Raw genomic sequence first — 16,344 nt, 5'->3', positions numbered from 1 at the left:
ACTCAGATGTGAAGAGAAAGGTTTCGGTTGCCATTTATCAAGCTGCAGAGAAAACAACGTTTAGTTTTACAATGTAGATACGCTTAATAAAAAAAACAAAAAAACAAACTTCTGTTGGTGCTATAATGGAAGCTGAGATTCTAGATCATATTCCAAAGAGAATAAATTAAAGCATAGATCCCTACAACAAATTGATAGAAAATCTCGAAAGTTTATGCCAAGTTGGCTAAAATAGTTTATCTTGATCTACTTTTAGAAAAACTCATGGTCCTTACAAAATAATTGCAGATAAAACGATAAGAAAGTATATACGAATATTCCCGGTAACCAAGTAGGAACGAATCTTGGATTTCTGAAAGAAGAAAACTTAGATGCACTTACTTGCGTTGTTCTTCAACAAGAATATTGATTTCATTTTAGTAATCAACCTTCACCTTTAATATAACCCTCTTTTTCGTAAATTAGTGAAACTCCAATAACAGTACAAAATATCTACACATAATTTTTGTCCTTTCAAGAACATTAAAGCACAACATATACCTCAAACATTAGTTTCAATTTTGAAATTATACTGCTAAGAAACAAAAGTAGCCCTCATCGAAGTCATTTTAGGTGAAGACAACGCTAAAGGATTCAAGAAAGTAAAAACTAAAGGAACAGTATCACATGAGGCACAAAAACTAGACCCGGACAGATAGAGAGACAAAAACAGAATAAGTTAGAACAACTTATTCTCGCCAAAGCGTCAGATCTATGCAACAAAAGACCAAAACTCAATAATTATTTCATATAATCAAACTACAACGGTGAAAATCATGGAGGAAAAGAAAAGAAATATAAATAAAATTCAGATCCATAATCGTAAGGGTTTAGTTAAGGACAAGACAGGAAGCAATTTAATTTGGGAATAAAACATTACATTACATACAGTTGCGGAAATGGAACATATATAAATTATTGATGGTACGCAAAACAAGGTTTATAGGAAAAAATACAGTACGAGAATAAAAGAGAAGAGAAGCGTGATGAACAAACCTCTAAAGAATGAAAGAATGGGTTTTGAACAAAAAAATTCAGTGGTGGAAGTAAACCAGAGTCACCAGACAGTCCAGAACCCAACAGCAAGTGACTGGTTTAGTGTTGTGAGGGTAAGAGAAAGAACATCGTCTCGTTATTTATAGTGATTAATGCCATTCATATGACTGGACACCGGAACGGGCGGTGTACCGTTAGATTTGACACCCAAATCAAAGGAGTCGGTGAGATTGTGATTTGCCACAGCGTGAGCGCGTCTAACCGGGTACCGCCGGTCACTCACCAACCTTAACCGAAAACGTGTCAGTGTCGGCAGCACAGTACGGGACAGGTAGGTAGATCCCACCGTCGTCCTTGGTAAAATTCAAAATACTCTTAATAAAATATTACTTCTGCACCTAATTCAAAATTATTCTATTTTTCATACGGATAAAAATGTAGCTTTTATTTAATATTTTTGTTTTTATGTAATAAATTTGTATTGTTAAGTAACTTTTATTTATATTTATTAAAAGTAATATTTATATTTAAACAGGGGTTAAATATGTTTTGTCCCTTAATTTTTATTAAAAATTGGAATTAATCTCTTTTTAAAATTTTGATCTAATTTAGTCTTCCAACTTTAGAAATGGATGAATTTAGTTTTTTTAACCAAATTTTGTTAACTTTATTGGATAAACCTAACAAAATTCAGTTAAAAAAAACTAAATACATACATGGTTAAAGTTGGAGAACTAAATTAGACCAAAGTTTTAAAGAGAGACTAATTTAAATTTTTCCTGAAAAATTAAGTGACAAAAAACATATTTAACCCTTTAAACAAATATATTTTTAGAATACTAAACAGTATAAATAATTGAAATTTGGTTATGCTTAAAAGTTGATTTTTTTTTTTATTTGAGTTTAGATAGAATATTATCTTTTCTTTTTATACATGAAATCTTAATAATTAATTTACATTTATATAAAAATATTCATTTTTTACTTGATAATGTTAAGTTTCTGTAATTACGATATTTCTTAAATTTTTCTCAAACCATTACTATATATATATATATGTATAGTATTTGCAGCGAAGGTTAAAATTATAAATTAATAATTATATTATTTTATTTAAGTTAAAACTTTATTCGGTTTTAATTTTCATTTCAATTATTTAATTTAGTTTCTTATTTTTTGAACTAAATTTTGATTAAGTTTTGTTAAATTTAAATTAGTATCATTTTTATATATATTAAATGTTAGTTTGTAGTATTTGTAACTTTTTTAGTAAAATTAAAAAATTTAAAATATTATGAAGTAGCACGTAACATATAAAAATATAACATAAATCAAACAATGATAGCTTGATTGAATAATTTTAAAAAGAATTTAAACTTAATAAAAAAATGAGAAAATTAAATAATTCCAACGAAAGTAAAGGACAATATTTTTTTTACACCCCCACATTCCCTTTTTCTTTTTTTCGTTCTCTCATAATTTCTCTTGAGAAATGTTTGTCGTACAATCTCCATATTTGGTGTTGTAATATTACGAGGATGAAAAATACACCTATTTTTTTTTTTAATTTTTTTTTAAAAAGGATATAAAAATTTATATTTTATTAACTATTTTGCTTTAATCTTTTAATTTACGATTTTAGAAAGATCTTTGATATTGAATAAATGCACTAATTAACAACGATGGAGCAGGAGCGGAATGAAAATACTTGTCATACACTTAACAAAAATGGATTAACTATATTAAGAATTTGGTTAATTAAAAATGTTAATTTGCAAATTGTGATGATTGAATTAAAGTGATGATATTAATAATTTAGAAATGTTTTTTTAGTTAATAACATATTTTTTGTTATTTGTTATAAATATTGAATGGAAAATTTTTATTAATTTTTTCGTATCAAACTCCATAATTTTACATTACTTAAAAATTGATGTATAAATTAATTTAAATATTTTTTTTATCAAAAACATCTCTTAACAAAATTGTGATGGAAGACAGTTTCACAGACAATATCTTATATAAGAAGTTATTGACCCGATGTCATTTGACGACATCAATTCCTTAAATCCTCTATTAAAATAGACCGATATTTTTTTTTTAAATCTCTTTAAAATATAATTAAAAATGTTGAACAATTGGTTTAAATATTATTTCATTTTAAAAATCATGGCCTTATAACAATAACCATTTATTAAATAAATGGTTGGAAAATGATTATCCTATAATTTTATGAATTACTACATTATACAACGCTTTAAAAAAATTATTAACATAATTATAATTTATAGTTAACTGTTAAGTAAATTTAATTAAATAAATATTTTAATCTTAAAATGTCACGTCGTATAAAAATACCACGTATTACTTACACTGGTTTAAGGAAACCTGCACATGTAGTATCTCTAGTTTTTCTTTTTCTTTCTTTTGACTATGTTTGACATGATTTTTTATTTAATTTCTAACTTGTTTACTATCAGAAAAATTTGTAGAATATTATAATTGAGAATATAATTTTTAATAAAATAATCACTTCTATCTTTTTAATCTTCGTTATATATATAAGAAATACTTTATAGCTTTTTAAGAGTTTGATAAAAAAAAAGTAATTGTTACAATAGAAAATTAAAAAAAGGGTCTTCCAAAATGAATACTTAAAATTTTAAAAATATTAATTATCAATAAAAATAAATATCAATATTTCGTTTACTAAATTAATAATTTAAAAATAGTATATATAATGTAAATCTCATTTTATCAAACTAATTTTATAAAATTTAAGCAGGCTTGAGTTACACTTTCTATTATAAATTCATTTAACTAGTATATTAATCAAAATTGGTAGTATAAAAGATAATCTTGAATAATATATAATTGTCATCTCACACTTACATTTATGTGATATAATATAAAGTAAAAAGAAAAATGGGTATTATTGACGAAGTGGAATATGAGCTTCTTATACTAAATGAATGGAATGCTATCACCAGTGGGGTATAAAGCAACACTAGAATCACTTTACGCTCGTCACTCATTTTACTTCAAGAATAAAAAAATAAAGTTGTATATGACGTGTATATATTATATTAATTAATTTTTTTTTTATAATTTTCCGTTGAAAAAGTATTAACTAGTTCACATCAACTAAAGATAACATCAATTTATAATATTTATATAGATGTAAATTTCATCTTACAAACCAGTTTTATAAAATTGATTAGATTTAAAATTGACTTCTACCATGATATATAATTTTTTACTGTTGTGGTGTTCTAACATAGGTATATGAAGTGAGAAATAAGTGAATTTATGAGAAGGGAATTGACATGAATCAAACTTAGTTGATTGAACTTTTAAGAAGAGAAAAGAAAAAAAGGACAAAATGCATAATGACAAAATTCTATGTTAAACCAATGACTGGTGTTGGTGGTTTTTTAATTAACGTTATTTGCAAGGTGGAGGAATGGAGTGTGGAATATGACCAATCATATTCCAAATCTACGGCAAAATTTACATTTTTTAGTCAGTAGAAGGAATGTGAATATTTTAAAGTAACCCCAATCAAAACTGTGACAGTGACAAATTATTTATTATACCATTTACTTTAATAAGCTTAAAATTGTGTTGTTAAATATTAATTTTATGATTTATTTTAGTGTTGTTTTATAAGACTTTTTTGGATAGGGTTTATGAGTGATTAGTGTGTTTTGCTTATATATTCTACGTTTGATTTACTTTTTTGGAAAAAGAACATTTTTCAGAAAATAAAGGCTTCAAGAAATATTTTTACTGGATTTTCCAACAAAAATAATTATTTGGAAGGTAAAAAAAAAATATAAACTTTTCTAATAAACATCGGGTTTTTGTTATTAAGTCATTGAATTTTTTTTTTCCACTAAATTTTTATCTTTAAAAAGTACTTATGTAATATTTTTCGCAACCAAAAGAATTTTAATTATTCTTAAGAATAGTAATATACCCACGACTCTTAATTCTTGTGAACAATAATTTTTGGACATGAAAAGTCTTCTCTTCCACCGATTTTTCTTTTACTTTCAAGTATTCAACGTGACGAGAAAATAATTTTTTCTTTATTGTTTTGTATTACTTAAAATTGTCTCATGCATTCAATTATGAAAAAAAGAAGCTCATTTCCTACACACAAATTATGATTAATATTAGGAATGACTAAAATATTGCTTAAAATATTGGTTAGTAAGTAACATTACTAAAATCTTTAATTTACCACATCAATTATTCAATATAAATAACATGCTCTCTTACAAGTTATAGATTATTTTTGTTAGTAGTGAATTTTAAGCCTAACTCAATCCCACAAAATCGACCAGTGACCTTATCTCTAATCGATGTGGCAGTATGATAGTGGCTCCACTATCCGAGCTTTTTAACGATGACTCCGATATCAGGTTAGAATTAGACTTTAAACCTAATTCAACCCCACAAAATCGACTAGTAGAATGAGGTTTGCACCCACTTATATACATAAAATTGGTCTTATATCTAGTCGACATGGGACTTCCAGCAAATTTAACTATCTTTTAATTGAAAACTAATCCAAGCAATTTATTTAAGGGTTAAATATATATCAACCAATTTTATAAAAAAAATAAAAAAAAAAATAAAATAAAACAAAACAGAAAACACCCCATTTTTATGACATACAATATACCATTTAATTGCATTTTCAAGAACAAGAAAATTTGGCAGACTCATAATGAACGTAATCGATGTGAAGGGTTTAACTAAACTTTCAGTTAATCTCTACAGGTCTAAGTACTTCAAATAGTTGAACTTGATACTTTTAAAAAATTAGTTAATTTGATTATTTTAAAATTTTATAATATTCCCGTGAATTCTTAATGTGACATATATTTAATCGTGATATATTAGTAATTATTTTGAAGTACAGTGACTGTGATGGTAGCATAATTAATAGTTTAAAATGTTAATTATAAAAAAAAATATTGTCTCGTGAATAATTTAGTTTAACTAATGTTTTGTTGATATTCGGGGTGAAATATTTGAATAACTAGTAAGATATATATGAATTGAAAAGTTATAATCTATGTTGAGGATTCTAACATAAGAAAAAAATTAACGGTAAAATTCTTTTCGACATTTAAGTTAGTAAGTAAGAATTTAGATTTTTTTTAGTAAAAGAAAATGTGTATAAAAAAATGTACATTTCTTTAGTAAAATATTTTATATATATATATATATATATATATATATATATATATATATATATATTGTTTATTAGTCTTATAACCTGTTGTACATATAAAGTTAGGACTGATCGGTGGAAGATTGAGGACATTGGAATAAGACCGGCATCAGGGGAAGCGGAAGGCCAAGTAAAGTAATTATTCATGGTCAATTATTGTGTTTTATATTTGCTGCTTATATTAGACATAAATATTTGACACTTAAAGAAGATTTGTAGAGATTACATAATATTTGGCATTTAAGGAAGATTTGCAGAGATTACACAATATTTGGCATTTAAGGTAAATTTGCACGTTATATAGCACAAAAAGATACTGCATTAATGGCTGATTAACGGACTAGACCCTAGTAAGGCCTATAAATACAAGTTTAAGCATTAATGACTGATTAACGGGCTAGATCCTGGTAAGGCCTATATATACAGGTTTAAGCATGAGGTAAGTTTAATCAATTTTTGGAGAGATTATCACACACTATTATTGAAAGTTGACTTGAGCGTCAGAGTGTTTCTTGTAGGAACACCACCAACCGGTTGAAATGTGTTGCAGGGAGAACAAAAGTTAGAGGAAAAGCAATGGGAGAAGAAGGTTACAGAAGTTAAAGAAAAAGCGATTAGAGAAGAAGGTTACAGAGACATCGAGATTATATTAAAATAACATGTTATCATGCATATGATAATTAGTAAAATAATAATAATGTGGTATTTTACATAATATACCATCTATTTTATAAATGTATAATATTAGGAAATATTATGGCATAGTTAAATTATTGAGATTTAATCACATATATTTTAGATTAGTAAAAATAAATGGATCTTGTTGAGTTGTATTACTTACCATATTTCTTTGGACAAATATGTACATAAGTCCCACAAACTTGGAAGTTTGATTAGCCCCACTAGTTTGGTGTCCTTCTTGGTTTACCCTTTTATTAAGATGTCTAATGGAGTTCTGAGACTCCGTCATCTTTCCATCGTGACGGGGGTTGTGATGTCCTTGTGCATCATTATCTTGTTTTAAGTGACAGGATCAATCACGAATCTCCTTGGTCCTTTACCAGGTTGATTTTCTACGTGCTCCTTGGGATATGTGTCAATTAGATTGACTACGATTCACCAAGACTCTCGTTGGGTGACAGACTGCTATATACCTAGGAATTGCACGACCCTCCTCCTAATGGCTTCCTTAATGCACGAGAGTATAACTCTTGTCACGATGCTTTCATGATGGAGACTCCTTACTTGTCGATAAGTGCCACGTTTAGACTACTGATTAAGGAGTTTTCCTCTGAGGATGAGAATGCGGAGGAGGCTTCTCGTTCTCCAGGTCGGTCAATTCCTAGCTTAGTGCCTGGAGGTCCGCTTAGTGCTAGGTGTGAGCTCTTCGTTGTAGCACTTGCATCATTGCTTGTTCCGTGAGATCAACATTTGCATCTGATTCTGAAGGATTATCACTAGGTTGGAGTCAATCTCGTGTGATTATTGGGCTTGGTTTCAGGTGGTAACCATGAAAGAGTGAGATCCAGGCAGAGTTTTACCAAGGTTCCACAGTGGAAGTCAATGTTCTGATATCAAGTTTGTTGACTATCATTGTTAGGATTAATCACCACGTATGCAAAGTATTGCTCACTTTGGAATCTAAAACCCTATCACAGTTTTGTCCTTAAAAGACGCTTTAGAGGATAGAAGAAGGAATGAGTATTTCAATTGTTTTTAACATCGAATCTTAAACAATATAGGACTATTGGGTGTAATGTAACAGAGCATAAGTTCACGAGTTGATGTCTAATAAGGATAATAATAATTTATCTCCAATGGGGGACTTAAGGGGACCAATGATTTGTCTTTAAAACTTCTGTTTTCGGCCTCATAATGGACATTAGTGTTTTTTTATAGAAATCCAGAGTATGGATCTTTGAAGAAGTAACAAAATGTATGAATTAAAGAATCCTAATGTATGTTCATGCGAGTTGAAACCTAAGAAAAATTCACCTACAAAATAATCTCCAATATTCAATTCGATAAAAATTTAAATTTTTGAATAAAAGAAAGTGAATATAAAAGAATGTGTATTTGCAAATGAAATGTCATGCATATTTATAAAGTGTATAGACTCTATGACTTATATAATCAAAACAAACAGTAATATTAAAATAGCATCTTACCTAATATATGATAATTAATAGATAGATACCTGATATACCATGTATTTTATAACATATATTATTAATATATAAATATTTAAACTAATAAATATATCCTACAGTTGAATGACCTTGTTAAAGTGTAACCATATTTATTCGGTCGGATACTTTAAAAAAGGAATATGACGATGTCTGATACGGAGAAAATGAATATATAATAGCAATGGTTTTTATCAAAGCAGAAAGCTATGAATGAAAAGTGGGTGATGAGAGATATTAATTAATGGACACATTTATGCAAGTGAAAAAACCATAATCCCATGTTGTTGTTAATTATTTGAAAGGTGGCTGGTTTGGTGACCAACCAACACCAATGAACTTCCCAACCATGGTCTTGTGTAGTTCAAAATTAGTCAAGTGTGGTTCATCACTTCCCACATTTTAGACTGAGATATACTTCATCATATTCAAAACTATCACCATTTAAGTGTGCCTCGTTTATCTGCATCAAGAGAAGAAAATCAATAAAATCATGGGTCAATAAAATCATTAATTTTAATCTTCATTTTATATTATGGGTAAAGAAGAGGACCATGAGTAAAAGTTGAGAAGCAAAAAAAAAAAAAAAAAAAAAAGGAAAATCTAAAGAACAACTCTAGGATTGAACTTTACACTATGTGGACAGAGATATACAGTTCCATCTGTTTCCGTGTTTCAACGCAAAGGTCAGATCAGATCTGATATTCTGGATGGATCTGAAAACTATAAGCTATAAATGTAGTAACGTGCAACATGCTATTATTATCCACCGAAGATACAACTTGTCGCCATTTTCTTATGGTAAAAGGAATTACTTTTTAAGAAAGGAGACTACAAAATCTGTTACTACTAATAACGTATTTGGGTTGAAAAACATCCAAACGGACATCATTGAAACACCATCCGGACCCTGATTACTACAATTTCAGAACAACATTATCAAATTCCATAATCAAATCCGACAAATCAAAACCAAAACATACAGTGAAGCATTAAACCTTATATCTAATTAGAGAAGAAATGCAGAGATCTGAGAGAGAAGAGATACCAATCAGAACGAACTAGAGAGACATCTTATAAGGGATGGAATTTTCAATTTTGTGAAATATAAAATGCGTAGGAGAGGGCTTTTTCACCCTTTTAGATTACAATCAATAGGTACAAAATTAACATAAAATTTAATTGCATCAAAACAGTAATATTAAATTAACAAAAAAATAAATTGTAAATAAAAAATAACAGTTTTTAAACTATAAGGAAATGGCTTTAGACCTAGTATTAACGAAACACGCAAATTATTCATGAAGACTTAGCAACACATGCATTGCGGAGGGAGGGATTAAGTTCTTGAGCAACTTCCCATGTTTCTAGGCCTGAGGCTTGTCTGACTTGAGTGGCTTGACAACTTCCCATGTGAAGTCAGGGTCATCCCTTCCGAAGTGTCCATAAGCAGCTGTTTTCAAGAACCTGTGGCCACCCCTCTTGAGGTCCAAATTAATGGTGATCATTCCAGGTCTGAAGTCGAAATTCTCCTTCACAATCTCCAGAATCTCCTTGTCCGGAATCTTTCCGGTTCCATAGGTGTCAACAAACACTGACAATGGCTCAGGGACACCGATGGCATAAGACACTTGGACAATGCACCTTCTCGCAAGCCCATTTGCCACTACACTCTTCGCAGCCTGCCTCACAATATAAGCACCACTTCTGTCAACCTTCGTGGGGTCCTTGCCTGAAAAAGCACCACCACCATGAGCACCCCAGCCGCCGTAGGTATCAATGATGATCTTTCTTCCAGTGAGACCAGCATCACCATGGGGACCACCAATCACAAATCGGCCCGAAGGGTTAAGGTGGAAGATGGTCTTCTCATCAAGGTACTTCTCCGGAATGACAGGCTTGATAACATGCTCTTTAAGGTCAGCAGCAATTTGGTCATTGCTCACAGTCTCATCATGTTGGGTGGAAATTAGAACGGTGTGAACACGTACTGGAACCATGGCACCGTTGTCATTGTAGTACTCAACAGTTACTTGTGTTTTACCATCTGGCCTCAACCAAGCGCAGGTACCATTCTTCCTAACCTCGGTTAGGCGAGCACCGAGTTTGGTNGCAAGGACATGGCTGAGCGGCATGTATTCAGGGGTTTCGTCNGTGGCATAGCCAAACATGTGACCCTGGTCACCAGCACCAACTTCCTCCGGCCGCTTGGTGAAGTGGCCGTGCACACCCTGGGCGATATCAGGGCTCTGCTGCTCGATGTTGACCAACACCTTGCATTTGTCAGCATCAAGACCNACATCATCAGAGATGAATCCAATGCTGCGGCATGTGTCACGGACAATCTTCTCGTAGTCTACTTCGGCCTTGGTTGTGATCTCCCCAAAGACCATGACCATGTTGGTCTTGGAGCATGTTTCACAGGCAACCTTGCTGTCAGGNTCCTGTGCAAGGCACGCGTCGAGCACTGCATCAGAGATCTGGTCGCACAGCTTGTCGGGGTGACCCTCNTTCACAGACTCAGATGTGAAGAGAAAGGTTTCGGTTGCCATTTATCAAGCTGCAGAGAAAACAACGTTTAGTTTTACAATGTAGATACGCTTAATAAAAAAACAAAAAAAAAAAAAACTTCTGTTGGTGCTATAATGGAAGCTGAGATTCTAGATCATATATTCCAAACAAAGTAAATTAAAGCATACATCCCTACAGAAAATTGATAGAAAATGTTGAAAGTTTATGCCAAGTTGGACTAAAATAGCTTCATCTTGATCTACTTTTAGAAAAACTGCTGATCCTAACAAAATAATTGCAGATAAAACGATAAGAAAGTATATAAAGATTCCCGGGCACCATCTTGGAAGGAATCTTGGATTTCTGAAAGAAGGAAAATCAGCCCTCATCGAAGTAATTTTAAATGAAGACAACGCTAAAGGGTTCAAGAAAGAAAAGATTAAATGAGCACTATCACATGAGGCACAAAAACTAGATCCAGAAAGAGAAAGAATAAGTTAGAACAGAGTATTCACGTGAAAACATCAGATCTATACAACAAAAGACCAAAACTCAACAGAAATAGCATCCCATTTCACATAATCAAACGATAACAGTGAAAAGCATAGAAGAAAAGAAAATAAATATAAATAAAATTCAGATCCATAATCGTAAGGGTCTAGTGAAGGACAAGACAGAAAGCAATTAAATTTGGGAAGAAAACATTTTGCAGTTGTGGAGGAAAACATGGTTTATAGAAAGAAAAACGGTACGAGAACATAAGAGAAGAGAAGCGTGATGAACGAACCTCCAAAAGAACGAAAGAATGGACTTTGAACGAAGAAATTCAGTGAGTGGAAGTAAACCAGAGTCACCAGACAGTGCAGAACCAAAGCGCAAGTGACTGGTTTAGTGTTGTGAGGGTAAGAGAAAGAACCTTGTCTCCCTATTTATAGTGATCACTGCCTCCTTCGTATGACTGGATACCGGAACCGGCGGTGGTGCCGTTAGATTTGAGACCCAAATTAAAGGGGTCGGTGAGATTGTGATTTGCTATAGCGAGAGCGCGTCTATAACCGGGTATCACCGGTCACTCACCAACCTCCACGGAAAACGTGTCAGTGTCAGTGTCGGTAGCACAATAGGTTACATTACAGGTAGATCCCACCGTGATCGTTTGTAAAATTTAAAATACTCTTAATAAAATAAAACATTACTTTTGCATCTACTTGTAAGCAAAATTATTCTCTTTTCCATAGCAATAAAACATGTAGTTAAATAATTTATATTTATATTTATTGAAAATAAATTATAGATTTAAATGTAAAGATCACTTTATAGTTGGAATGTAATTTCTTTAAATTTTCATAATGAAATCCTTTAATAATATAATAAATAATATTTGAATTCTTAGTTGTCATTTGTATTTTTTTTTTGTTTAATTAGTTATTTTGTTCTTATTTCTCACATTTAACATATAATATGGTGACAAAGTTGTTGTAAGGAAGACGAGCACCTTTAACATTCATTCCTTCAAACGACGTGTCTTTTGTGTGCTGAACACAAATACCCCTAACATTCACATGTTTTATTTAACAACATATAAGAAAAATTCACATAACAAAATATTAGAGCACTACAAAATAAAAAATAAAAAAACTAACATATATACATGTCACGTCACTCTATTCGTTATTAATTTTAACAATTAGAACTAAATTCCATTAATTTTTTACGAGACTAAATTAAAAATAACAAAAACTGAAAAATCAACTTAATATTTTTAAACAAAAACAAAAATCAAATCACTAATTATTGTTTTTCATATGTTTAAAGGAAGAAACAATTATAATTTTCCTTTTTATTAATATTAATCACTTTTCTTATGGGTGTACATAGAAGTAAAATAATATTTACATAGAATAACCAAATAATGAAATTATGTAAGTAAAATATTTTATCTTGAGAGAATAATTATGACATACTATTTGTAATAAAAAAAATATTTTGAGATCTGCACTATATTATATATTTTGAAATTTTTTATAAAATAACATTAATGATTTCCGTTTGCGTGGAAATAGAGAGTTCAAAAAGTAAAAAAATAAGCAACGTTAAATCAGGTACCGAAATTAGATCCAGAGAGAGAAAGATAAAACAACCCACAACAGTAGAAGCAAAAAACTAAGTGATAAAAAATTGTAAATAAAAATATTTTTCATAACTATAACAGTCTAGTTAGGACAAACATGTAATCAAATAGAATTTTTTCGACGGTTTCATTCAAGAGAAATTATATATGTATATATAATACGAGTTTAAGAATTTTATATCAAATTGTGAGTTTTTTTATCACATATAATATTGGTTTAAACCTCTTTTTGTTCCCTAAGTTATAAGCGGATGTTCAGTTTAGTTCTCGTTTTTAAAAAATATAAATCTTTAGTCCCTAAGTTATAAGAAATGTATCAAATGAGTTCTTTTTTTGACTTGAAATACTGCTACATCTTTAGATTGCTCTGATTTATTTCTTAATAATAACAGCACTTTAGATTGCTCTGTGTACTTTGACCATGAACTTCAAAAAATGACTCATTTGATACATTTTTTATAACTTAAGAACCAAAGGTTTACAATTTTAAAATCGGAGACTAAACTGAACATCCGCTCATACCTTAGGAACAAAAAAGAGATTTAAACCTATAATATTTAAATTATTATACATTTTTATTTAATATATAACTTAAACACTTAGATTATTTTTAACAAAGTCGTATCTAAATGCTACTTACAGCGATATAAAATTCATAGCAAAAGAAGCTAAATAAAAGAAAGCATAGAGAAAATTGATGAATATAAAGAAAGACAGTCATTGTAACAAGACCACACCTTACAGAACCAAACTACAAACAAACAAATGAATTGTGTGAGGAAATGTTCTTTATGTTTATAATAAAAATATAGATTTGTTTGTGATTGGATGTTTGTTAAAATTATTTTTCTGTTAAAATAATTGTATGTTTTGATTTTAATTAAAGATGAACGTGAGTAGCATAACTTGGTTGTTGACTCGGAAGAATTAATTTTGCTATATAGTAGATGTAGGAAATGCGAATAAGTGGATCTATATAAAAAATGAATTGATGAGAGTCAAATATTGTTGATTGAACTTTTAAAAGAAGAGAAAGGAAAAGAAAAGAAAACACAAAGTGGTGTTGGTGTAAGTGAATGATTATGCAACATTATTCGCAAGTTGGTGGCTTGATAGAATGTGGAATATGACCTTCGTATTCCAAATCAAAACTATGACAATATTTGAGTTAAATTGATTTTTTTTATAAAAATAAAAATTTATATTTTATCTTTTAAAAACATTTTATATAAATATTTTTCACTAAACAAAGGAACTTTATTTTAATCTTAAGAATATAGGGATTCCCAATATTTCTGTTTTTTCATGAATAATAATTATAAGTAATAAAATTTTCTCTTTCACTTTTACTTTCAGATACTAACATTACAAAAATAGTCATCTACACTATTTAATTTACATCTAACAATATATAAATGCACGTAAAAAATGCATAGTCAGTTTTATAAATCCGACGTAAAACGATTCATTTAAGTTATAATGGCAAATTATTTTATGTCGAACATGATAGTATCAAAAGTAAATTGAAGCATTTAATTGAACCTTTTTAGTCCAACACATACGTTGTGTGTTTTACATAATACGAAAATTTAGGGTTAAATATGTTTTTAGTCCCTATACTTTGAGACCATTTTGGTTTTAGTCTCTCTTTCAAACTAAGGTATAATTTAGCCTTTCAACTTTAAAAAACTCTGATTTTAGTCATTTTTACCAATTTTTTTTAACTTTATTTGCTCTTTCAAACACGTTTCATTATAGCATTTAGATTGTTTACACTGTTTGAGACATTTTTGCTTCAATGTTAACTGAGAAACGTGTTTGAAACAACAAATAAAGTTAAAAAAATTTGGTAAAAATGACTAAAACCAGAGTTTTCTAAAGTTGAAGGACTAAATTGTACCTTAGTTTGAAATAGAGACTAAAACCAAAATCACCCTAAAGTATAGAGACTAAAAACATATTTAACCCGAAAATTTATGTGCCCTAAAATAATATCTCACCTTAGACTCACTTAAAAATGACGTAAAAGGTTGAAGTTTGTGTAGTGAAATATTCAACCTAATGAAAAAAAAAAAAAACATTTTCTTATTATTCAATGTTACTTATAAACTACTCTCATATATAAAATTCAATTTTAATAAACTAACTAATTTTTATTCAAGTTTTTCTTTCATGCACCAAAATTATTATTAATATGAGAAAATATGATTCTTTAGGAAGTAATATCTGGCTGGATTACATACAATATTTATATAACTTTTTAGAAAAAAAAAATATCAGGTATCCTTTCATACTAAAAATATTTGATAACATAAATGATTCAATAAAAATAGCATTGTATTTTTTATGAAAGTTTTTATTTTAAATAAAAGAAAGTTATAAGTTTTCCACCTCCATTGCACGATGGGGTATTTAATAGAAAACATGATTACGATTAATTTCCCGAAAACCTTGTTTACTTATTTTTTATATATAAATTAAACAAGAGAGAAACATATTTTTTCAGTTTCATATTTCTGAAAAGAAAAATATTTTACTGTTATATGTTTTCATAATAGAACACCTCAATAAAATATCTAAAACAAAAACCAACACATATATCAATCAACATATAGATGGAGACGTGTAAGACAGCATACATAATACTTTTTTGGTATTTCATCACTTTTTGAAAAAGAATAAATTATGACAAAGCTTTGAAATCATCTTAATCAACTTGATCGATATGAAATGTTGACTAAACTGTGATGAGAGATATTATTAATTAATCGATGAGAAGAAAACCAACACGAATGAACTTCACAACCCATTAAGCTTGTGTAGGTCAAACATAGTCAAGTCTGGTTCACCACTTTCAACATTTTAGACTCAGATATACTTCATCATCTTTAAAACCATCACCATTTCAATGTCCCACCATTTCTCTCCATCAATGAGAAGAAAAACAACCTCACGTTCTTTGATAATCATGCGTAATCATAATTGTTTTCAATATAAAATTGAGGTCTTTTCTTCAAAGTATTTCAAGTTGTCTTAAAAATTGGATGTGTTTCTTAATGGTATTTCAATGTGCAAGTTATATTTTCTCTTTTTTGTCAAAACCGTGGGTGTGTACTTGACAAAGACACTTCAATGTTTAAGTCAATAATATAACCGATTAGTTAATACAAGTGATACATATAATATGCATAATAATTCCAAAGTCATACCTGAAACCTTTATATTATATTAGTTGT

The 16,344-nt window shown here is 29.4% G+C and overlaps 1 protein-coding gene across 2 annotated transcripts in view; it reads right to left on the bottom strand.

The window, feature by feature from the left end:
• The window catches only part of LOC106757608 (S-adenosylmethionine synthase 1), a 13,294-nt gene extending 1,372 nt beyond the window's left edge, over positions 1 to 11,922 (bottom strand). Inside the window, exons 1-2 of one of the 2 annotated variants that reach the window (XM_014640313.2) lie at positions 11,765 to 11,922; positions 10,017 to 11,026 (exon numbers count right to left, since the gene is read on the bottom strand). In XM_014640313.2, coding sequence (XP_014495799.1) covers positions 10,017 to 11,018 — 1,002 coding nt within the window. In that variant the 5' untranslated portion in view covers positions 11,019 to 11,026; positions 11,765 to 11,922. Of the gene's footprint in view, positions 1 to 9,538; positions 11,027 to 11,764 lie in introns of those variants that run through there. The other variant, XM_014640312.2, reaches the window with a different exon arrangement.
• Between the last annotated feature and the right edge of the window lie 4,422 nt (positions 11,923 to 16,344).

Source organism: Vigna radiata, chromosome 3, assembly GCF_000741045.1.
Source record: "Vigna radiata var. radiata cultivar VC1973A chromosome 3, Vradiata_ver6, whole genome shotgun sequence".
NCBI lineage: Eukaryota > Viridiplantae > Streptophyta > Magnoliopsida > Fabales > Fabaceae > Vigna > Vigna radiata.
The sequence above is the reverse complement of the archived record's forward strand: the minus strand, read 5'-3'. Positions and strand labels throughout refer to the sequence as shown.